Here is a 24,812-nt window from a genome sequence, read left to right as displayed (position 1 = left end):
AGATGGGGTCTGGGGAGCTGGGTGGATGCTGGAAGTCTGCAGGGAGAATCCCTCAGGGGAGGCAGAGGCTGCCCAGCATGCACCACAGCAGCCCCAGGGCCTAGGAGGAGCCTTATGAGGTCGCCCAGATGGATGCATGGCCCTTGCAACCTGCCCCATCACTCAGGGGTTGCTGGAATTCCTCTCCATCACCCAGGACCTCCAGGGACTCTGCAGGGAGGGGTGTCCTAGGCTATTTTAGAGATGGGCCTGAACCAACTCCCCAGCTGCAAACATCATCCATCTGGGCAGAGGCAGGGAGAGCTCCGATCCAAACCCATCTCTGGATGGTCACCTCAAAGTTCCTGTGTGCAGAGCAGGGCAAGGGCTGTCCTCAGAGCACCTCCCGTCCCACCTGCTGGGGAGCTGCAGCCACGGCTCAGAAGAGGACAGGCTACTGGGGTACAGTTTCCCCAGGGAGGAGGGAAGGGGATACAGGGACTTGCACAAACCCCTGGAACAATTCTGGATTTTTTCAGCCAAATTCATTCCTGGTTCCTAAACTGCAAACCTCAATGGAGTCCCCACCCGGGATTACGTGGGAGTACTCGGTGTAACTCCACCATGCTGTGCTCTAAATTCTCTCCAGCGCTTTTCCTTGCTGCTGAACCTTGCCTGAGTCAGCTGTGCTGGGATGCCAGATACCCACCGCGTGTTGTTTGGCAGAGAAGCAGTTAAAGACAGGGTCTTCCCTCCCTCCACACTTCTGTATACCAAATTTTCCATGTAATTATTGCTTCTTATCCTCTATAGAACATGGCCCAGATGAGCCCTTGGAATAAAATCTGGTCCTGGGAATAACGCCAATTTTTAAGTCAAATGTGGGGAGGGGAAGAGGATACATTTGAGGATAAAAATGACAAATAACTTAAAAAAAAAAAAAACCTCTACTCCTCTGACATACCCTGCAGACACTTGAAGCACCTCCAAAAGCAAAGAGTTAAGGTGCTAAATGGTCATACATAATATAAATCCCCCCCGCCCCCCCAGCAATGATCGCATCCAGAGCCAGGCAGTGAACTCCCCAGTCCTGTGGAGATACACACAAACACCATCTCTGCAGGGGCCCAAATGCTGTCCTTAGTAGGGTAAAACGGAATTTTCATAGATGTAACAGAGCAGAATTGGGCCCAGTGCATCATCATCTTCTCAGGTAGTAAACACTCTCCGTGAGTGAGTAGTGAGTTTAAAGGAGGCCTTTGGCATGCTAGATTTTTTTCAGCTACACATAAGGTTCTCCTAGGGTGATCCAAGTAGTTCACAAGGTGAAAGTTTTAATCCTTGGCGATCCATTTCCAAGTCAGTTTGGCTGTCACATGTCAAAGGGCAAACAAGGGATGCTTGGTGGGCATCTTCCAGCTAGATCCTTGCTAGCCCAGCACAGTATTAGACTAGTCCTATGGACAGAATATTTCTTATGCCGTACAGTACCCAACTCATGTTAGTATCAGTCCTGAGTGCTTATTTGCTGAGAGCAACACTTTGGTGGACAGCTCTAAAGTTTATATAAACCAAAAAATGTCTTTGATTCCTCAAAATTAACCAGGGCTGTTTCGGAGACATTGACATACAAGCTGTCTGATTTGGTGAGGTTGAACAATGCCCCCAGGTAGCTGCCCCTGGCCCACATCTTCCCAGCCGCACAGTAGTTCATCTTTCTGTCCTCCATCAGCACCTGGCTAGCTGGGTAGGCTGGATTTTGTTTGAAAACTATGTGGTCTAGGGGCAGGTTGTTGCAGATCTTGCCTCGGAAGAACACTTTGGAGTACACAAAGTACAGGCCTGTTTCATTGATCACCAGGCTGCGGTGTCTGTACTGAATGTTGGAGGTGAAGGCGTGCCCAAGGGTGGCCACCCATTCCAGAGGAAGGGCTTTCTGATCAGCTTTGCCTAGTAACAAAGATTAACAAGAAGCATTTAGACAGAGGCACATGCATGCTAACAGGTTTCAAGTCACACCAGTCATGGGCAAGTCACTTAACCTCAGCTTCTTCCTGTAAAGCAGGCACAATGCCTGCCAAACTCAGAGCCAGGAGGCTGTTCATTCATGCATGTCAAATGCTCTGCAGTCTCCAGGCCACATGGTTACTCAGCCCAAAAGTGAAGCAAAAAACCCACATAAAGGTAAAAGTACCAGATGAACTGAATGGGGAAAGGAAGTGGGAGTAAATCAGAACCCTTGAGTCTCACATGTCAATCCTGGAAGGTGAATGATGCAAAGGGAACGCTGGTGCTCGATAGCCAGATGACTAGCTAGGAAGTAACCCAGCCACCACTTTCCCCACCCACGTCCGGCTTCTTGTGGCCATTGCTTTCTCCGGCATGCTGACTCTTTACACTGTGTCACATACCTGTTAAATGTGCTGCCTTCCTGATCACCTTCTTCTCTGCTGTTACATTCAGAAGTCCTGTGTTAAAACAGAGAAAGGAGACAGCTTCAGGCTTTGTGAAGAAGACGCGGTGAGGAAATTAAGACTAGGAAGGGGGTCCCCTCCGGGGAATTAGAGAGAGAGAGAGAGAGAGAGAGAGTAAAATGGATCAGGGGATATACTTCATCAGGCAGGCATAATTAACCTATGACATTACCTGCTGCAGGACAGCATTCAGGTATACACCATAGCTTGGTAAATTTTAAAAAAAGAGGATTGGGCAGTTAATGTACAAGACTCAGAGCAACATCTGTACTTAGAATAGCTAGGAAAAAATACAAGGGCTATGAGATCACTTTAAGATGCTTTAAGATGTCAAACTGATTCCCAGATGGGCTCAAGTAGAAATTTCTTTCTCCCTCCATATGGTACAATCCAGCTTTGCACAATCAGCTGCAGATCACTGGTCTGTTCTGATAAGACCATTTCCATGTCCCTAGAGAGTAGGAGCCTTGCAGCATCTAAATGTAGAAGGCCACTGAAGACTAACAGAGTGACTCTGTTGAACTTAATCAAATCTTTGGACATATGGAAGTAAAATGCATCCGTTTAAGCTCAGTTACAATTTTAAGACAGAGGCAGAATGATTTCCCAAGATACTTCCTTTCAAACTGTTTTCTAAACAAAAACTGCATTGAAATTGACACATTCATCCAGAAAGTTGCCATTTTGAGGTAACATTTTCCAGATGGGAAAATATTTGGTCAGAAAATGCTCAGCCAGTTTTAGTTACAACAATATAGCTTGTATACTAGATACTCAAAAAAAAAATCAAGTTGCACTTTAAAAGAAGCAAAAAGTCAAGGAAAACAAGAGGAAATAATAATATAGTGATGCTGGAAACCCATCTGTTACCATTTCCCTTTCTCCTCCTCTCTCTCTATATCCGTTTATCACAGCATGGCAAGAAAACCAGAATCCCACATTTACAGTGAAGCTCAGGCTATCACATGCATCGTCCAAGAAAGGAGAAGGAGGGACCTTGGCTACAGAGTTGGAATCCAAGAGAATCTGAATTTTCGCAATGTTTATGTGTGTTCAGATCGGGGCTGGGCCCATCTCTAATCAATGTTCCCCACAGGCTGCCTACATTAGGCCAGCTTTCTTCTAGCCCCCAAGCAGAAGGGAGACCCCTACCGGCCCCCCAAGCCCATGACATGCACAGTTACTGCTACAGCCAAAGGAGTGAACATGTCATCTAACAAGCATCAGAGCCTCACAGATGTAACTCCACCATCTGCCACCCAAATTGAGGGCACGGTTGGGGACAGGAAGGGGGAAAGTGCAGAGATGCTGCCATTCGCAGAATTCCTGGCCCGGGTTCTCCCACACACAGTGACTCGCTGGGAAGGATGGCTCACCTATGCGCTTCTCCATAGACGAAGAAACATGTCCGGTGCTGGTTAACTGTCAAAACAGAAGAGAGACAAGTTCACACCTAGTAAGTGACCATGATATGTAAAATAACCATCAGTAATAGGGACAGATCCTCAGCTGGGGCAAGTGGACATTGACTTCAATCCAGTTCCACCAATTTACATCTGCTAAGGGTCTCATTGCTGGCCACTTCTGTGTCTATTAATAACCAGACAGACGTTACCTCTCGGAGCTCAGCCAGTTCCTTCTGCAGCTGGACAATCTGAAACATCCCCAGCCCCACTCCAGCGAGGGCCAGCAGGACCAGCAAAAACACCACCAAGAAACAGAGGCATGTGCCATCCCTCTTGTTGCTCTGTTTTCTCCTCCTCCTCTCCGGCACGGGCGGCGGGCAGGTGGCAACGGGCGCCGATGGAGCGCAAGTGGGACTGGCACAGCTGTCCACCCAGAAGATCTGGGGGTAGACATAGTTCAGGTTCTGCTGCATGGTGGGCAGTGGAATGGCTGGGCCGCCCTGGCTGTGGAACTCCTCTTTCATGCGGCAGTTAAATCCGGCTGTGCCAGCCGCAGACTGAGCCCCAGGAGGGAAGCCGGCTCTGCCTTTATACGCCTGCATCACCCTAGCAGTGAGAGATCTACTCATACGTGCCTGAGTCTGAAAACCCTGAGCCAGAAGCAGCAAACCTCAAAGAGTTTCCGCCCACCCCCTCTGATGCAAGACTGCTCCTCCCACATGACGGGAGCAGGCACATTAGGTGCTTCTGAGTGAGCAGCTAGAAGCTCAGCCATGGGCTGCAACTGTAAGCTCCACAGGCCGTCCCCGGGATCCAGACCCGCTGGCCAGGCCAAGAGAGCAGGTGCCTGAGTTAGGACAGGGCTAAGAGGGTGGCAGAGGGGAGGGTTCCCATCCTCCATTGAGCTGGGTGCTGAGTAACCACATTAGAGCACGAACCTGCCTGCTCCTCCGCCACCAATTTCCAACAGCCTACGCTGGCAGCGCTGTGCTGTCCCACCTCAGCAGCTGTCAGCTTTGAAAGCTAGACATGGGCCTGGCCAGGGAGTAGGAGCAAAAGAAAGGCAGGACAGCCTGGGGTTTAAGGCACTGGGACCCACAGAGCTTGGTTCAGTGCCGATGTGACCTTGGGCAAGTCACTTAACTGCCCTGTGCCTCAACTCCCCCAGCTGTAAAACGGAGATAACAGCACCTCCATTGGCTTGCCTAGTGTGAACGCTGGGGACTGGGACTATGTCTCTGTACAGTGGCTAGCACAATGGAGCCCCAGTCTCAGCTGGGCCTCTCGGGGCTACCCCAGTGCTAATAAGATCAAAACACATGGAATAAACAGCTCGCCATTTCGCTGGCTTGCTCCGTAGATCACTGGTGCCATCATTCCACCTACATAATGCAAGCACAGCCAGTGGGTGAGAGAGCAGAGAAGCAGTGAATGTTGAGGCAAGGAATACACATTCCCTGGAACAGAGATCCAAAGTCTCCTCTCAAACCGTCCTTCCACCCCCACCCCATGCAACTCCTTTCATTAACTAGCTAGTGATGAGAACCCCAAAGAATCAGGGTTGGGTTGCATGGGCAGCCAACAGCTAGGACGCTTATTGTCACCAGGGTACTCAGCATGACCCCAGCTGAACATCAGGAGTCAGCCAAGATGGCTGAGCAGGCTCCCTCTTGAATCCTACTGACCTGCACAGTTCACAGCCTAAACTTTCGCCCCCCTGCTCTATAATGCCTGAACCCTCAAAAGGTAAAAGTGACTGCAGCATATCCAAGTGAATCATTAGACTTTTGGGCATTCAACATATTGCAGGGATCAAAATGGTCCAAACACACAGAGAGAGTGATGGGAAAAGCCATGCCAGTTCTCCAGCTGCGGAGTAAAATATATTTGAGCAGCGGATGCAAGCAGGCTTTTCCCAGCCTTCTGGCTCAGTTCTACTTCCTACCACTCGAATGGTTGTCAGACTTGTCCTCAAAACCCTGACGCCAACCCCAGCAACCTGCCTGCCTTTTGAAGATGCTCACCACAGTCGTTCAATGATGCAATGCTTTGCAGTGAATGAGGTTTTGGAAACCCAGGCAGGAACCCCTCATAACCTATGTTTCTTAATATATAGACATAAAACCACCAGAACCCAGCGCTGTTTCCTTAAGCTCCTCCAAGTTCCCCCGCCCCAACCACCACCATCACTGAGGTCCTATCTACGCTGTTAAATTTGGTTGCGTCCCAGTAGAGTTCTGATGCTGCCACACTAGCCAGCCAAGCTGAGGTCAATCATGTCAGGACTGTGTTCTAGTCTAGGTATGGGCCTCATTACTGCATGACTTTATTATGCTGTTTGAGCTAGAGAACAGTTTGACCCAAGCCTTAATGTCCTAGCAGTTCCAGGTGGTTTGGAACTGATGTTCTGGCTTGGGTCCACAGCTAGTAGTTTGGCTCTGTTTATATCAAGTTTTTAAGCTCAGCTGGTCAACCATTGTAGACAGGGTCTAAAGCACACCCTGTTCTGCCAATACTCCTAGGCTGAGACAATAAGATCTGTCACTGAAGAGGGACAAGTGGATTAAAAGCTATTTTCTTGGGCCTACAAAACTGTATCAAACCTTCCATCCCCAAAACCACCTGGCCACCCCTCCTCCACATGAGTTATACTTTGGCCATTGGCTTCACTGTTGGGCACCACCTATCCCTAAATATAGCACATGCCAATCAAGATATGAAATGTTACTAACAGCCCCGAAGGAGAAGATGAATAAAACAGCTGGGAGATGATGGTTTGACCCACCTAACTGTACCACATGGAATAGGAAAAATCATCTCAAACTTTTGGAGTGTCATGTCCATATCCTGACTATCAGTACAATGGAAAGGCTAAATTTCTCACCTGTGTCAAAGCCAGCTGCCTACTTACAACCAACTGGGATAGTGCCGCAGATTTCCTATCAGCCTCGCCTCGCAGGTTAGATGTATTACTTCCAGCTCCCACTGATATGACAGTTTTCATTTGTTTAATTGTTACTAAAGTACAGAGAACCCTAGACTCAGGAAGGAGGGGAAGAGAAAACGTTAGTAGGTGTTATGAGTGGGGGGTTGGAGCAGAAGACAAAGGGGCTATTTCTGTCTGCCAATAATTGTGTGGCGTTCCTGGGGCAAGTCCTTCACGTTGTCTGTGCATCACCTCACCCGTGAGTAAAACCGACATTCCAATATTTACCTTCCTTCCAGGATGCCTGGAAAGTGCTCTGAGGTCCTTGGGTGAACTAGGCTGTCACATATTTATTATTGATCATTTATAATCAAAACCACACACTGCGGTTTAAGCTTCTTGCATTAATATTGTTCTTCTACCCCTCATTCTATAACCTATGTTTTAACCCCACATGGTGGATGTTCCCAGGTCGGGTGGCACAGTGCTGAATGTATAACTGGTAGCCAGTATTAGTTCATAAACCCTCAGTCAGCCAGCAGTTGCACAACTGAGACTAAAGAGCATGTGCAGCTATCCCTTTTTTCAGTGCTAGATACCGTGCTTAGTGCAATGGTGCTCGTTTCGGTGAGTTTGTGGGCAGGACAAAAGCACCGAAAGCCTATCTTAAATGTCAGAAAATTGTTTGTTTGTCACCCACTGCTTCCTATTAGTACACATCTGATTTTGTTTGGGTGGGGCGACAGTGATAAGCTGATGAAAGCTGCTGCAGCTAAGCCCTTAGTGGGCTCTTGATCTGCAGTTGCAAACGAGAAGCACTGTAGCAAACACACAATGTGGCTAGCTAAATCAGCTGATTGTTTTAGCATCAGGGGAGCTGTTTGCAGGGAACATTACCGTCTCTTCTGGGCACACGCTGCCATGAAGATCGCATCCCTGAGACGAGAGATCCTGGAGAACAACGGCAGCATGGCTACTCCAAGGTACCGTGTCATGATGCCTTCTGGCTGCGAGCTTGATTGGCATCCTGTTAATCACTACACACAGTAGACTGAGCTACTGAAGATGAGGCTGAGCCATGAGATTCAAAAGCACAGAGCTGAATCTTTTCTGATTTGGAGCCATTAGAAACAGGCCAAATACCAGATTGGTTCTGGATCCAAACTCCCTTCATGTGGGGCATACCCACAGCTGCCAGGCAGAAGTGAGGATATAAAGATAAAAATGGGAGGTCTCTTCTCTCATCCTTCATAAGGTCCCACCTACATTTGAACATCTGCCTGTGCTGGGCAGGGGCGGCTCTAGATATTTCGCCACCCCAAGCACGGCGGCATGCTGCGGGTGGAGCTCTGCCAGTCACCGGTCTCCGTGCCTGCGGATGCTCCACCGAAGCCGCGGGACCAGCAGACCCTCCGCAGGCACACCTGCGGGAGGTCCACCGGAGCCAGCTGCCGCCCTCCCAGCGACCGGCAGAGCGCCCCCCGCGGCATGCTGCCCCAAGCACGTGCTTGGCATGCTGGGGCCTGGAGCCGCCCCTGGTGCTGGGGGACCCAGTGATATTGAGTATGAAATGCAAAACTGAATGGAAGGAAATATTTAAATATAAAAATGTGAATGATAGTCGGCAATTGTTTAACTATGCTTTATTAGATGCTCCAAAAAGACCGAAAAATTCTATAGATAAGAAAGGAGGATTATTTGGTTAAAAACCATCCTGGTTAAGAGGAAAGATAAGGCTGCAATATAAAATATTTGTTTTAAAAATTTATCAAATGGAAAAAATGGGGATGCAGATAGGCAGGAGTATAAGTCAGCAGCTGGGAAATGCAGACAACTGATAAAGGAAGCTAAAGGTATCAACAAAAACTCTAGGCCAATAGGGTTAAGGACAACTAAAAGGAACTCTTCAAATATATCAGCAACAAAGTCATAGTAACGGGATAGGTCCAGTTCTAGATAAAGATGATGAAATTATTAATCATGATGGAGAAAAGCCGACAAATATTTCTCTTCTGTGACTAGAAAGAAGCAGGACGATGTATTCATACCTTACAGTGACAATTATATATTTTCTATTCCATCAGTAACTAGGGGTGATGTTAAACAGCAACTATTAAAGATAAATGTTTTTAAATCTGCATGACTGGATAACTTGCACCCAAGAGTATAAAAGAACCAGCAGACGCACTCTCTGAATCATTCATAGATTCATAGACTCTAGGACTGGAAGGGACCTCGAGAGGTCATCGAGTCCAGTCCCCTGCCCTCATGGCAGGACCAAATACTGTCTAGACCATCCCTGCTGGACATTTATCTAACCTACTCTTAAATATCTCCAGAGATGGAGATTCCACAGCCTCCCTAGGCAGTTTATTCCAATGTTTAACCACCCTGACAGTTAGGAACTTTTTCCTAATGTCCAACCTAAACCTCCCTTGCTGCAGTTTAAGCCCATTGCTTCTTGTTCTACCCTTAGAGGCTAAGATGAACAAATTTTCTCCCACCTCCTTATGACACCCTTTTAGATACCTGAAAACTGCTATCATGTCCCCTCTGACTCTTCTCTTTTCCAAACTAAAGAAACCCAGTTCTTTCAGAGTTCCTTCATAGATCATGTTCTCTAGGCCTTTAATCATTCTTGTTGCTCTTCTCTGGACACTCTCCAATTTCTCCACATCTTTCTTGAAATGTGGTGCCCAGAACTGGACAGAATACTCCAGCTGAGGCCTGACCAATGCAGAGTAGAGCAGAAGAATGACTTCTCGTGTCTTGCTCACAACACACCTGTTAATGCATCCCAGAATCACGTTTGCTTTTTTTGCAACAGCATCACACTGTTGACTCATTTAGCTTGTGGTCCACTATAACCCCTAGATCCCTTTCTGCCATACTCCTTCCTAGACAGTCTCTTCCCAATCTGTATGTGTGAAACTAATTGTTCCTTCCTAAGTTGAGCACTTTGCATTTGTCTTTATTAAACTTCATCCTGTTTACCTCAGACCATTTCTCCAATTTGTCCAGATCATTTTGAATTTTGACCCTATCCTCCAAAGCAGTTGCAATCCCTCCCAGTTTGGTATCATCTGCAAATTTAATAAGCGTACTTTCTATGCTAATATCTAAGTCGTTGATGAAGATATTGAACAGAGCCGGTCCCAAAACAGACCCCTGCGGAACCCCACTCGTTATATCTTTCCAGCAGGATTGGGAACCATTAATAACTACTCTCTGAGTACGGTTATCCACTCTGAGTACGGTTATGCACCCACCTTATAGTAGCCCCATCTAAGTTGTATTTGCCTAGTTTATCAATAAGAATATTATGCGAGACAGTATCAAATGCCTTACTAAAGTCTAGGTATACTACATCCACTGCTTCTCCCTTATCCACAAGGTTCGTTATCCTATCAAAGAACGCCATCAGATTAGTTTGACATGATTTGTTCTTTACAAATCCATGCTGGCTATTCCCTATCACCTTACCACCTTCCAAGTGTTTGCAGATGATTTCCTTAATTACTTGCTTCATTATCTTCCCTGGCATGGAAGTTAAATTAACTGGTCTGTAGTTTCCTGGGTTGTTTTTATTTCCCTTTTTGTAGATGGGCACTATGCTGGTTTTTAACAAATTTTGGAACACTGGGGAAGTTCTAGAAGAACTGAAAAAAACAAATGTTGTACCGCAGTTTAAAAACATGAAATGGGATGTCCCAGGAGACTATAGGCCAGCTAGCCTGACCTCACTCCCAGGCAAAATTATGGAAAAACTGAAGTAGGAGACTGTCCGTGAAGAATTAAAAGAAGGTGATGTAATTCATGCCAATCAATATGGTTTTGTGGAAGATTGGTCTTTTCATACTTGAAGTTTGGTTAATAAAAGCAACGCTGGTGACAATCTACTTGGACTTCTATAAGGCATTTGACTTAGACCTACATAACATTCTGATAAAAAATAACTGTATAGAAAAATCAGTGCAGCCCATGGATTCACAACTGGCTAACTGATAGAGTACAAAAAGTAAGAGTAAAGGGGAAATCATTATCTGCTGGGGGTGTTGCTAGTGGAGTCCTGCAGGGCTCTGTTCTCAGCTGACTGCTGTTAAATAGCTTTGTCAATGATTTGGAAGCAAAGATAAAATCATTGCTGATAAAGTCGGCAGGTGACACACAAATCTGTAGAACGGTAAATAATGATGGGGACAGATCAGGTATATGCTACGTGGTGAGGCGGGTTCATCAGGACAGCGTGCATTTAACACAGTCAGAACATAGGTTTAAGAACAAAGAATGTAGGTCACACTTCGAGGCTGGCGAGCTGTATCTTGAAAAACTGTGGCTCTGAAACCAATTGAACCTGAGCCCCCAGTGTGATGCTGTAGCTACGAGGGCCAACGTGCTCCTTGGATGTATGAGAAGGAGAGTATCAAGTAGGAGCGGGGAGGTGGTTTTTCTCTCTATGCACAGCATTAGTGAGACCGTTACTGGAATATTGTGTCCAGTTCTGATATCCACACTTCAACAAGGGAGTTGATGAATTGGAAAGGGTTCAGAGAAGAGCCGCAAGAATGATCTGAGGGCTGGAAAACAATCCATATAGTGAGAGATCAAAGACACTCAGTCTATTTAGTTTATCCTTTTGACCTGGTGTAGAAGTACCTGTAGGGGGAAGAGATTTCGAACAGCTCTTTACTGTAGCAGAAAAAGCCAGACCACGATCCAACGGTTGGAAGTTAAAGCTAGACACATTCAGACTAGAAATAGGGGTACAGATTTTTAACAGTGAGGGTGATTCTCCATTGGAACAACTTCTCTAGGGGTAGAGTCACTATCACCTGATGTCTTTAACTCAAGACTGGATGTCTTAAAATATATCCTCTAATTCAGTCAGAAGTTATGGGATTGATGCTGGGGTTACTGGGCAGCATTCTCTGGCCTATGTTATGCAGGAGATCAGACTAGATTATTGTAATAGTCTGTTCTAGGGTACTAATGGGGGTGCGACCATGTTATAACTAGGTCATCCAATGTGGTAGATTCTGTACCACAGAATTTATTCCTCTGACACATGACTCTTTCCTGCCCTCACTCTCTCTGGTAGTCTCTCTACCTGTTCCCCCTCTTGTTTATGGATAGATGCCAGGAGATGTGGCTCCATGTCCCTAGCAGAGAACACTCAGACCCAAATCTTAGAAAGAACCAGAGTGGGAAAGCAAAGCACCAAACTGGGCTGCCCTATTTCTGACGTAGCACTGAGCCTGTGCTCCAGTGTCTAAGACTCTGTGGTGAGCACCACGGGTTAGGTTTTGTTTCATAATTACAGGGATCTTAACACTTCACTTTGCCTTGGCAACGGCACTTCATTTCCTGAACTACTGATCATTGAGACATATTAACCTGAGCAGAAGTGACATGTGTATGGGGAACGTGACCCCCTGAATCAGCAGCCCTCCAGGAAGTCACACTCTTGACTCCGTTGTGAAGCTCTTTTAAAGAACAGCAGGGGCACTTTGCCTTCCCATAGCACCTTCACTGCTGCGAGCACCAAGCCCTTCCCTTACACCGCCCCCAGGCAGTTCGCTGAATGGTGTCCCTATTTTGCAGAGAGGGAAACTGAGGGAGAGAAAGGTGTAATGCCTACCCAAGGTCACACACCCAGCAAGTGGCTGAGCTACGAATAGAACCCAGAACCAACAACTACCAAGCTTACACAATGGCCACTAGCCAGTGCTGGCTCCCCTTTACTGGGAGGGCTATCGGGCGGCGGCACCTACAGCTATCAGTGCCGTTTTACAGCTCAATCGCCTGCCTGCTGCCCTCCAGTTTAGACCACATTATAAATGATAAAAGAACAAGAGAGACACCAGGGCAAGAGTGGGAAAGACGGTAAAGGACTAGGCAGCAGGGCCCATGAGGAAAGGTTACATTTAGCAACTTAGAAGAAAAGCAGAACTGGGGGTGGGGATTGGAGATCTGCTCACATACAGATAGTAACAATCAGGGAAAGGAATTTTTTGCAGGGACCCACAGCTTGAAAGCACGGGGAGAAAATAGACCATTTAGGCATTGCAGAACAGCTCAGCAATGTACGGCATTGCCAGGAGGAATTTAGGGGCTGCAGAAAGGGGCTCTCATAAGCTGCATAAGAACAGAAGTTTATCTGCTAATTAAACTTTGTGGCTAAACTGCAGACTAAGTGGCACTGTTGAGATAGACCAGCTCGGAGATTCAGTGGTGGGCTACAGGCCTTTTTCTCCAGCTTGGCGATTCCAATCCAGTCTAGCTCAGTAGGAATGGGAAGCTGTTGCCAGCTCGACTCTTTGTTGACCTATGGGAATTCACCTGGCAGGGCTGGTCTTAGCATGTTTAGCCAGGCCAGTCAACTATTTATGTCCCTGCACCTAAAAAAATTTAAACGCCCGACTCTTGCCCACTCCCTCCACCCCCCAAAATGAAACCTGCCCCCTGGATCGGAAAGGACCCAGTCATGTGTGTGTTAAATAAAGGGAGTGGCCATGTCTCCCAGAAGGGCAGGAATTGCTCTCATTTCAGGACCTGTCAAAAAGAAAACAGGGGTTTGCCCTGGATGTTGTGAGCCCTGCAGACTGGCTCCCTCGAGGCCCCAGGACAGAGCTGGGTTGGTAATGCTACCAGCAGGCTAGGTGCACACGCACACAACCCCACGGCTGTCATACAATAGCGCTGCCCACGGGTGAGCCCCCACAACTGGTGCCGCAGACGCTGGCCACTGCTGTGAGTGGCAAGGCAACAGGCAACTCAGCAGCACCCCCTCCAGGTGCAAGCGGATACTGCTCCCCCATCAGGTTCTCTCACGCTTCATTTCCTCTGGCAGCCACCACACAGCCCAAGGGTCTCCCTCAAGTCAAAGGCCTTGATCAGTTTCCAGGAGCTCCAGCGTATTCACAGAGCTCTGTTCTGAAGCCACAGGCCATGGCATGCAGAGCTCCGCAGGGTTGGTAAATCAGCAGGGGTCTCTGCTGCACAATACAACCAGGTTTTCTGGTGGTGGTGGTGGTGTGGTTCAGTACAGGCTTGGCAGCTCCTTCATCAGCTCCTTGTAGGAGCATGACATTTTCCAAGGTGCCTAAGTCTCATTTTGAAGTGAATTAGGCACTCCAGTCTCTCAGAAAGTAAACAGGACTTTGGCACCTTTGATCTTCTGCCACAACAGGTCCCTGTGCTCTCTTTCGTGCCATGGCCAGAGATCACACTGGCTGCTCAGCAGAGGAGCTCACACAGCCACGGGCAGCTCCCCAGCAGGGAGCTTGTGGCAGCCCTAGTGCTATCACTGGCACTTCTCCCAGCTGTGAGCTTGATCAGCCACCAACTTCCCGAAGTGTCAAGGGCCCCACAGCTCTGATGTTTCTGGCCCTCACAGCACAGCTGTGTGTGGTTCCAAGGGAACTACACATAACCTCAGCCAGCGTCCAGAGGAAAAATCACAGCACGATTACAAGCTCAGTCATTGTTTGCACCCCCTCCCCTGCCCTTGCCAGATTGGATTCAGGGACTATTCTTTGCTGTGTGGCTGTAAAGTGCCCATCTCCACTTTGAAACCTACAGCCACCACTTACTTCAACCTAAATGATTAAGAATAAGCCAGGAGCTTCCATTAAAACAGTGGAAGACAAGATTCTCATTTCCATATCTTGGTCCCTAAAATGAGGTGCCGGGGGAGGGCAGCGTTTGCTGGCTTTATTTAATAAACTACAAACAGCTTGTTTACTATCATCATAACCACACTGCGAGTAGTGGTACCCACAGCTTCCAGGCTGCCTGCATTCTACAGAGGCTGTTAAAAGAATACAGGCTACAACCCTTAATTATGGAGCATTGCCCCAGGCACAGAGAGGACAAGGAATCTTTGCTAGCGTCCTTATTTTTTTAAATGCATGCAATAGGCATCATTCGACTTGCACTTGCCCTCAGTGAGGCAAAGGATTTAATCCAGCCCAAGCTCTGCGAGCTTTCCAAGATCTTCTGCAGCTGGAAGGACACCTGTCACTTCATCACACCGCACTGATGAGCTGACACAACTTGAAACTCAGGGTTTCCAGATGAGAGAGACTTTTCTTGATGATCTGCCCACAGCATTTTGTGGTCTGAGCTCTACCCTTCAAGTGTTCCAAGCGAAGTGGAACATATTTATACTTAACCCAGTGAAACAGATATTAAACTGTTCCATATTTCACTGTGCACAGTGAAATAATCAGCAGAATCCACTGCAAAACTAGTTGATATTTCAGATGCATTAGTCTCAATTCACAGCAACACCCACTGTCTGCTTCGCTGGTTTGGTTTGCTTCGCTTCTGATATTTTCAATATTTCTGCACAGTGGAAATTGGATATTTGGGTCTACATATCGGATGATTAAAATACACAGATGTAGGGTGCATGTGATTGTGAATGGAGAAAAATACCATCAGCCATCCACTTGTCCATGCTGTATATGCACAGGAATACATACGATACTACGGTCGGGTGCCCTGCCTTTGACAACAGTCAATGCTCAGTGCATCAAAGGGGACCCTCCTCCTTCTACTTCCACATGCAGCTAGCCTCCTCAGTGGGGAATTTCTTCCTACCTGAACTTCAGCTGTGAACAGCATAGCCTCTGACTCATAAGACTTGGTTACTTTACCCTTTCTCACCTATGTACAAACATTAATGATCAAATTAAAATCATGCAGTCCTTTTACAGTACAGCACAGCAGTCTCTGTATTACTGCCTGGTATGGTGAATTCCACAGCTTGACTACATGCTGCAAAAAAACCCTACCACAGTGAGCCTAAGAGCCCAGATCAATTGACTCAGGGCCATGCTACATGGCTAAAAATAGTCATGTAGATGCTCCTGCTCAGGCTGGAAACCATAAGAACAGCCATACTGGGTCAGACCAAAGGTCCATCTAGCCCAGTATCCTGTCTTCCGACAGTGGCCAATGCCAGGTGCCCTAGAGGGAATGAACAGAACAGGTAATCATCAACTTATCCATCCCCCGTTGCCCATTCCCAGCTTCTGGCAAACAGAGGCTAGGGACACCATCCCAGCTAATAAGGCTCTGAAGCCTGGCAAGGGAGGGTGGATTTCAGAGCACGGACTCCAGGCAAAACAGGAATGCCTACACTGTTATTTTGAGCCTCAGTGAGTTGACCCTGGCTCTGAGACTCAATGCTGTGTTTTGGGGTGGGGCAGGAGGTTTGCAGTCTACTGTCATTTACTATCATTTAATTTCATCAGTGCATTCTTGTTCTATTATAGTACTGGCTAAAAGTGGGGTTGATCAGTTTCCACTGTATCCTTGGTTCATTTTGAATACTTCATACTCAAGTATCCTCGCAACTCTGTTTCGCGGCTAAATAGTGGGAATTTTTTCCTCTCTATTTTCTCTGAGATCTTCTGCACTAGTCCACAGCTGCTTGAGTTAGCTCCTCAGTGCTACATATGAAGATAATAAACAGAGAAATAAATACCTAGCTCTTACATAAAACACTTTTCATCAGCAGATCCCAAAGTGCTTTACTAGGGAAGTGAGCATCATTAGCCTCATTTTACAGATGGGAAAACTGAGGCAGAGAGGGGTGAAGTGACTGCCCTGGGTTACCCAGCAGAGCCAGAATTAAAACTCAGATCTCCTGAGTCCCAGTCCACTGCTCTATCCACTAGGCCACAGTTTATGGAATTAGGGTGCGGATGTGATTCCCTTAACAAGAAGAGGCTTGCTAGGTCACTGGCATCAGTCAAAGACGTTGAAAATCCCACATAAGACCTGAATAACAACCTGAAAACCTGTATGTTTGAAAAAGGAATTGGAAAGAGATGTACAAAGATTTTAACCTGAATGTGGAGGAAGTCCAGCGGTTGTGATATGCAGGAGGTCAGACTAGATGATTAATGGCCCCTTAAACTCTATGGGGTGGGACTGCCTATTTTTAAGATGTTCTGTCAGGTGGGACACTTCTAATTTGCTTTGTGCCACACCAGATGCTTGGGGCCACCAAAGTCAGTCGAGGGGTGAGGTCCAAAAGAACTGGAGAAGGCCAGGTATTGGACCTTTGAAAAAATGGGAACAAAGAGGGCCCGGGGAATTATAGACCAGGCAGCCTAACTTTGCAGCCTGGAAAGGCACTGGAACAAATTATGAAACAATCACTTTGTAGGCACCTAGAGGATAATAGGGTTTTAAGGAATAGTCAGCACGGATTTGTCAAGAACAAATCATGCCAAACCAAACTAATTGCCTTCTTCGACAGGGTTAATGACCTAGTGGAAAGGGGAGAAGCAGTAGACATGATATAGCTTGATTTTAGTAAGGCTTTTGACACCGTCTCATATGACATTCTCATAAGCAAACTAGGGAAATTTGGTCTATGTGAAATTACTATACGGTGGGTACACAATTGGTTGAAAGGCCGGACTCAAAGCGTAGTTATGAGTGGTGCATTGTCAAACTGGAGGGATGCATCTACTGGGGCTCCACAGGGATCTGTCCTGGGTCCAGTATTATTAAATTTTTTTATTACTGACTTGGATAATGGAGTGGAGAGGATGCTTACATATTTTCTGGATGACAACAAGCTGGGAGGGATTGTAAGGAGTTTGGAGGACAGGATTAGAATTTGAAATAACCTTGACAAATTGGAGAATTGGTCAGGCAACAGGAGGAATTTTAATAAAGACAAGCGCAAAGTACTTCACTTAGGAAGGAAAACTCAAATGCACAACTACACAATGGGAAAGAACTGGCTAGGTGGTCATACAGCAGAAAAAGATCTGGGGGTTATAGTGAATCACAAACTGAACATGAATCAACACTATGATGCAGCTGCAAAAAAGGCTAATATTCTGGGGTGTAACAACGGGTGTATTAACAGGAGTATCATATGTAAGACACGGGAGAGAATTGTCCCATGCTGTTTGGCACTGGGGAAGGCATCATCTGGAGTACTGTGCCCAGTTCTGGGCACCACACTTTGGGAAGGATGTGGGCAAATTGGAGTGAATCCGGAGGAGAGCAACAAAACTGATCAAAGGTTTAGAAAACCTGACCTGTGAGGAAAGGTTAAAGAAACTGGCCCTGTTTAGTCTTGAGAAAATAAGACTGGGGGAAAGAGGGACCTGATCATTTTCAAATATTTTAAGGGCTGGTATAAAGATGACAGAGAGCAATTGTTCTCCATCTCCCCTGAAGGTCAGAAGTAGTAATGGGCTTAATCTGCAGCAAGGGAGATTTAGGTTAGGTACTGCATTAGGAAACCTTTCTAACTGTAGGGATAGTTGGTTAAACTCTGGAGCAGGTTTCCAAGGGAAGTTGTGGAATCTGTCATTGGAGGTTTTAAGAATAGCTTGTACAAACACCTGTCAGGGCTGGGCTACATTTATGGGTCCTGCCTCAGCATAGGGGGGAGGGGACGAGACTAGATGGCCTTTTGAGGTCCCCTCCGGCCCTACCTTTGTGTGATTCTATGTACAGAATGATTTCTGAGTGAGAGAATCTGAATCAGATACAGGCACAGAGTGTGTTGGCAAGAAAGGAAGTGGCTCGTTTCCCACCTCCCTCCTGCACCCAAAGCACTCCCGTGTGGGCCCAGTTTTCCATGACACAAGGTGAAGTGCCAAGTGCTCAAACCACTTGTTACCAAACAGAGGGCTGCAGAAAAAATGCCATAAAACCTCGCTCCTTCTGAAGAGCATTTTCTGACCTTCAGCCCCTCACTCCAAACCCATCTTGGCAGCCCTTGCTAAGCCCAGGGAAAGCAGCAAGGTACATGCAACTTCACTGCCAAAGTGTCTCGTGTTCAAGTGGATAAAAATTCGCTCCCAGTCAGCAGGTCAGCCAGCTCTCTGGAAATTAACTACTTACTAATCCTCCCTCTTGCCGAGATACAATGGGGAGGGAAGGAATGTGGGATCGCCACCCCCAAGTGCTCAGAATCACAACTTAGCCCCCACAAATCATGACACTGGCTTAAAGATCACAGGATTATAAGAAATAAAACATTTGTATTGGGGGGGGGGGGGGACACCAGATATGTCTGCTTGTACAGTGGCTAGCACAGCAGGGTACTTAGCCATGACTGGTTGTCCTCAGCACAACAATTAAATAATTCTGGATTTTGCACCTTTAGGTTTTCCAGAATTTTCTGTAACCATGAGGGCTAGAAATGGGGGGGGGGTTAATAAATAAAAGCTGTGATTCTGAAGTATCCGCATGACTCCAAGGTCTAGAACTTTACAAACAACACTAAATACTGCAAGACTCATGATAAAAAGAAATCACAAGAATTGGCAACATGAAGTTAGAGCTCACCCGAATGCAGCATTTTGGCATTGCTGGGCATCCCATCCAAGCCTGACCCTACTTACTTTGTGAGACATCACCAGATGAAATGAGACTCTTCTTTTAAAGTAATTTCAGGCAAGACTCTGTTGAGCACTTTGAATGAAAGATCTATAATCTCTAAACTCGAGTTATGATCAATTTGAGAAAGAGGCCTGGAAAGAGAGATTTTGACATACAGCATCATGTTAATACAACTGTGAAATAGGAAATGAAAGATGACTGGGGAGCCCACATGAAGAGAAAAACTAAGCAATGAGGGAGCTTGAAATTCTAAGAGGTTTTTCATCAAAGAGGTATTGCTAATAATAAAAAACACTACCAGCACAGCAAAAGAGGAAGCTGTGGTTTGCTCTGTCCTAGCCTTCGCTGAGGGAAGGCACTGAACAACTCTCAGCAAAGTGGTCTCACATTTGGAAGTTCTTCGAACGCTGGTCCTTCCAGCCAAAGCAGATGCAAGCTACACCCAAGGGACTTAAAGGGGTTTACGTTTCAAAGTTTTACTAGCATAACTCTGGAATAACTTTGCAGATTGATTAGGAGTGTGGAGGGGGAAAAAAAAACAAAAAAACCCACCAAAACAAAAAAAACCCCACACACCCTCCTAACTTCCAAGCAGTTTTATGTCAAAGTCCTCATGTAGACAACCTTGCCGGCAGAGCTTATTTTGTTTGGGGACCTGGTATAATCTACACTAGAAAAAAGTACTCTCGAAAATGTGTCTCCACTAGGAGGGTTTGCTGGTATAGCAACCTCTTTCTAGTGTAGCCAAGGCCTTTGTTCTTACATGGCACCAGTTGTTCAACACACCCACTCAAGTACATTATGTGGTCAATAGTTATTGAACTCTCGAACGAGGCTGCAGGCCTCTGCTTCCCTGTTCCAATGGGCTGAGACTCATTTTGATCACCTGACTCAATTGGTGGAGAGGGGCAAGAGCTAAAACCCACAATCTTTTCTAGCCCGGCATAGACAACTCACTGACCAGGGGCGGCTCCAGGCACCAGCACGCCAAGCACGTGCCTGGGGCGGCAAGCCACGGGAGACACTGTGCCGGTAGCTGCGAGGGTGGCAGGCAGGGTGCCTTCGGCAGCTTGCCTAAGGTGGGTCTGCTGGTCCCGTGGCTTCGGCGGACCTCCCGCAGGCTGCCACCGAATCCGCGGGACCGGGGACCTCCCGGAGGCAAGCCGCCGAAGGCACCCTGCCTGCCGTGCTTGGGCGGCAAAATACCTAGAGCCGTCCCGTCACTGACAACGCTTCGTTAAGGCAGAGCTAAAGTAGCCTGATTGTATCCTGTGCCCTTGTAGCACAAAGTTTAAATGACACCCCAGCTTCTGAAAAAACAGGGTGAAGAGTTAAGATACCTGCTAATGAAACGTTAACTCTGCCCCCCTGGAGCTGGGAACAGCCATTGGGAATTACTTGCGTACACTCCAGCTGCATTCACTGCGTTAGCTGTAGCTGTACTGAAGGGTGGGGGCATTAGTTGGAGCAGCTTGTCTGAGCTGTGATTAGAGTCTGATGACGTCTGTGGGGCCTTTTCCCTCTGGGTGGGTTGAACCCCTCCTCATGTGACCAGAGGAGAGAGGTGCACGTGAGAGCCAGGCTCCCTCATCTCAGTGGTGAATCCTGTAGGTTGTGTCATTAACGGAGCACAGGAGTCTTCTGGCCTTGGAGATTGCCAGCAGTGAGGTGGGAAATGAGAGAGGGCTGTGAAAGCAGTAGTACAGTGTTAGAGGGAATCCCTTGGGTAAGAGCAATGGGGCTGTCAGATTTAGCAAGCGGGGGGTTATTGCTGTGTTATGGGTGTACTGGGGCATTGCTCAAAGGCAGCAGAATTAAGGTTCTGGGGGCAGGTACCTTAACTCTTATTTCCTGGTTTTTAGACGTTAGAGTTCTGGAAAGGCACAGAACACTGCAGGGTAAACTTAATTCCGCATTAACAATGCTTTGCATCAGTGAATTGGCCAATTTGTTTGGTGGTTGTTTTTTGTTTGTTTGTTTGTTTGTTTTAAACAGATGTTTTCTGTAGGAGTTCGTGGCCATTTAGCTTGTAATAGTTATCACATAGGTTTGTGGTTGAGATACTGCTGAGGAGAGGTAATCAAACCTAGCTCTTAATATAGCACTTTTTATTGGTCCTTCTCAGAGCACTTTACACAGGAGGTAACCATCATTATCCCCATTTAACAGATGGGGAAACTGAGGCACAGAGAAGTAAAATTACTTACCCCAGGAATAGAATGCAGATCTGAGTCCCCATCCAGTATTCTCTCCATCCAGGCCAAATGGCTGCTAAGTGATTCCTAAGCACTCCTCCCCTTTCCTGTAACCTGTTGTAGCGGAACAGAGATAATGGTCCTGCTTCAAAATGTCCAGAGTGTGTCATTGCTCATGGGCCAAAGAGAAGCCTCCAGACATGGTCTATGGCACAGAATCCTGACGAAGTATGTACTATACTAAGCACATCCGAGAAGACTGGTATGTCTCTCCTCCTCCACCTCCTCCCTCACCATTGCCCAAAACATATAGCCCCTCCTGCCATTTGCCAACATTTCCATCTTGCTCTCCTCTTCCTCTCCCATTAAGCTATGGGCATGTGACGAGTTGTGCTTTGTTATCTGGCATCCTCTTCTGCTGCATACACATTATTGGCAGCAGCTTACTGAAGGGTTGCATACCTGCTCGGTTCTGCAGCCTGTGCACTGAGCTATGTCCTCCTGCCAAGCTTCCCCAGTCCACCCCACTCCAAGCTGGCTCCTGCCCCCACTCCAGCCAGGCGTGTACCTTATTTCCTGGTTTTCACATGTTTAAATTTCTGTTACCTGGCTCACCTGGGGGCAGGGAGAGACAATCAGACCCCACAGATCCCAGCACATATGAGTGTGAAGAATGTGGAGCTGACAGGTTCTCCTACCCTCCCTTTGTGTCACCGCTTAGTCTCACTTATCCCACTCGCTGCAGCCCCACAGCCATCTGCCCCAGCCCCCAACCCTTCCCAGCAAGCCTTCACATATGTAATTTATTCTCTTTTCAAAAATAGTTTGCATGCCTCCAAATTATCTGCTAGATTCAGATTACATTGCCCCAAAATAAAAACTGACCCTGACAGAGGCAAATTGTAGCAACAGGCCTATAGATCTGGCTCAGATTTCTGCTAAAGGTAGTCTTTGAACTTATATTTGCTGTAGCTCATGTTCAATAGCCACAGTAAGTACTCTAAAGCCATCCAGGTCCCAGACAACTAGCTGGCTAGAAACCCTGTTGGCTAGCCTTTCTGCACATGTGCATTGTAATCCATTTGGCACACACCAGTTCAGAGCGCCTAATTTTTAAAAATCACATTTTCAATATTGTGTCCCCAAAAGGATGCACTAGCTGAGATAAATGTTGAGTAACAGATCAGTTGGGGATGATCCAAGCCATGGTTTGAGCTCCAGGTGAATGCAATAAAATAAATAAGTAAATAAATGGTGATAGATTGCGTCAACTTTAAGAAAAGCTGGGTTTTTTTCCGGGGGGAGGGGGAAACCCTAGTGAATTCCTTGCTAGCGGATCACTAATTCGACCCCGCATGGCACCCCAAATTTCAAGGCAAATAAACATTCTGAGTAGACATGCAGATTTTAGAGCACTTGAAAGAGTCAACTTTTATGTAATGATGGCTTCTCAACTTTAAATATAGTGGAGCTGCTGCTCCGCTATACTATGAACTTGCCAGGAACAAACCTTGAAAGACCATGATGTGAGATAATTTTAAATGAAGGAATTCAATTGTAGCATAAGTAATTAATTCAGTGATGACCCTGTTGGTCATATGCAAAAATCAGGGGATTAGTTGATCAGAACTAATCAGAATTCAGAACAAATATTGTGGACCAAATTCTCCCAAGGATGTTGGTATGAACTGTGCTGAAGCCCTTGTGGTGGGTAGACAACCAGGTGCTGGCATAAAGACTCCAACCTCCTACACAGGCAACAGCAGGCTAGATAAAAATCAATGATTAAAAAAGTTTAACAAGCTTTATTTAAATCAAATTTTCATTTAAATTAAATGTGTTTGTTTTTAAAAGTAAACCCATTTAAAATTAATTTTTAAAATTATGACAACCCTATGATCAGGCCTAAATTGACTATTTACATATAAAAATTACACAGTATGTTTGCTTCCAAAGCAAGATTTAAAGAAAAATCAAACCACTGAAAACAGTGGAAGTCACCGGCCAAGCACCTGAAACCAGAGTCCAAAATCAGCTTTTGAAGCTGTGGCCTTTTCTGCAGGTTCAGCGAAAGAGAGTATTTTCTTAATTTCATTTTATTCAACTTGTTCAGTTCAATGCCTAGTTCATTCATAGTTAAGAAGCCAGCTGGGAGATGAAAAAGCAGGAAAACTTAATTTCCTCTTCCAATTTATGAATAAAAACTAGGTGAGAGATTATGAGACCTACTACTTCTAAAATCTTGAAGGACATGGCAACCAGAAACAACCAGTTCAATTCACTGACTACAGCTAACACTTCTTTTATTAAATCAGTTTTAAATAAAAAATATGTTTTGATAAACATTTTTCTTGTGTACTCAGCACATTTAAGAGTAGTTTTATTTAATAGAATTAAAATGCTGTTTTTCTGGATTTTTAATTTATTTGAATTTCCATCCAAAGAGAGCTTGACACAAATCACAAATAAAAAAATTAATGGTTGCTGGTAAGAAATGTATCATTCACCTTTTTCTAACATGAGAAAAAATGTAAAAACTAAGATCTGAATGTACGTTAAGCTATATCATTACTTACGTATGTACAGATATAGCATATTCCCGTTAGCAAAAAGTAGTACCAAATTTAGTATAAAGACTAAATTATTGAGTTGCAAATCAACGTTTTAATGGTTACTAACCAATGAGAATCAACTTTTCTTTAGGAAAATAACCAAAAAGTACAAATGCAAAATAAGATTAAAAGCAATGATGTAAATCAAGGTTTTTTGTTTGCTGATTAAAATAGTTTTGATTTAAAACAATCCACAACGCTGAACTGTCAGACAGTGCAGCCTGCAAAATAGTAATACTGACCTGAAAGGGGGCACACCCAAGACATCTTGGTGGTGAAACTCCAAATGAGACCTGATGGAACACCTGAACCAACCCCCTCCTATTGGTGGAAAAAATGGGGGAGATCAGTGGTGACAAGCCACTTAACCTCCCCTGGATAAATCCCCTCTGACACAGGTGGTTTTAGCAGGCATACAGACCTAGAATGTGTGCCTGATGCCAGTTTTTCTGGATCTGGCCCAGCGTCTGCAACATTTAGGAACTGAAATCCTGACCATATCAGAAGTGATCTACCCACATATTGGGAAATTCAGATTTCTATCCTGCTTGTACTATTTAATTAGCACATGCTACCTTTTCACTTGGACACCAGTTGGGAATAGCAGAATGAGTTTAACGGCTGTTTTTCAAATCACATAAAGGAACCGTTACTCACGCTGTGCAGTTCTTCGAGATGTGTCCCCCTATGAGTGCTCCTCTGGAGCCCTTCATCAGAGATTTCTAGCTAGCAGTGTCCGTTTGGCCTGTGTATGCACCCTCCTTGGGGCTGACACCAAGGCTATATATGGGTGCATGGGTGAACCACCCTCAGTTCCTTCTCTACTCAGTCATCCC

At 46.0% G+C, this 24,812-nt stretch overlaps 1 protein-coding gene across 2 annotated transcripts; it reads right to left on the bottom strand.

Annotated features, from left to right (window-relative positions):
* Positions 1-1,534: 1,534 nt before the first annotated feature.
* FASLG (Fas ligand) lies at positions 1,535-22,283 on the bottom strand. 2 transcript variants are annotated; one of them, XM_045028332.1, is made up of 5 exons: positions 22,250-22,283; positions 21,377-21,478; positions 3,830-3,875; positions 2,391-2,447; positions 1,535-1,929 (listed from the first exon to the last, which is right to left on the bottom strand). In XM_045028332.1, the coding sequence occupies exons 2-5, from the start codon at positions 21,422-21,424 to the stop codon at positions 1,535-1,537; spliced, it is 546 nt and encodes a 181-aa protein (XP_044884267.1). In that variant the 5' UTR covers positions 21,425-21,478; positions 22,250-22,283. The 2 variants fall into 2 exon arrangements, with proteins under 2 accessions (XP_044884267.1, XP_044884266.1); XM_045028331.1 differs by lacking the exons at positions 21,377-21,478; positions 22,250-22,283 and adding an exon at positions 4,069-4,515 and having other exon boundaries at positions 2,391-2,426; positions 3,809-3,875.
* Between the last annotated feature and the right edge of the window lie 2,529 nt (positions 22,284-24,812).

This window comes from Mauremys mutica, chromosome 8, assembly GCF_020497125.1.
Source record: "Mauremys mutica isolate MM-2020 ecotype Southern chromosome 8, ASM2049712v1, whole genome shotgun sequence".
NCBI classification, from domain to species: Eukaryota; Metazoa; Chordata; order Testudines; family Geoemydidae; genus Mauremys; species Mauremys mutica.
This window is presented reverse-complemented; position numbering and strand designations above follow the sequence as displayed.

Coding starts and splice junctions, on each gene's coding strand:
- FASLG (XM_045028331.1), bottom strand. CDS start 4,488: ATGAGTAGATCTCTCACTGCTAGGGTGATGCAGGCGTATAAAGGCAGA. Junction 3,876..4,068: donor AACTGGCTGAGCTCCGAGAG/GTAACGTCTGTC, acceptor CTGTTTTGACAG/TTAACCAGCACCGGACATGT. Junction 2,427..3,808: donor TGAGCCATCCTTCCCAGCGA/GTCACTGTGTGT, acceptor ATGTAACAGCAG/AGAAGAAGGTGATCAGGAAG.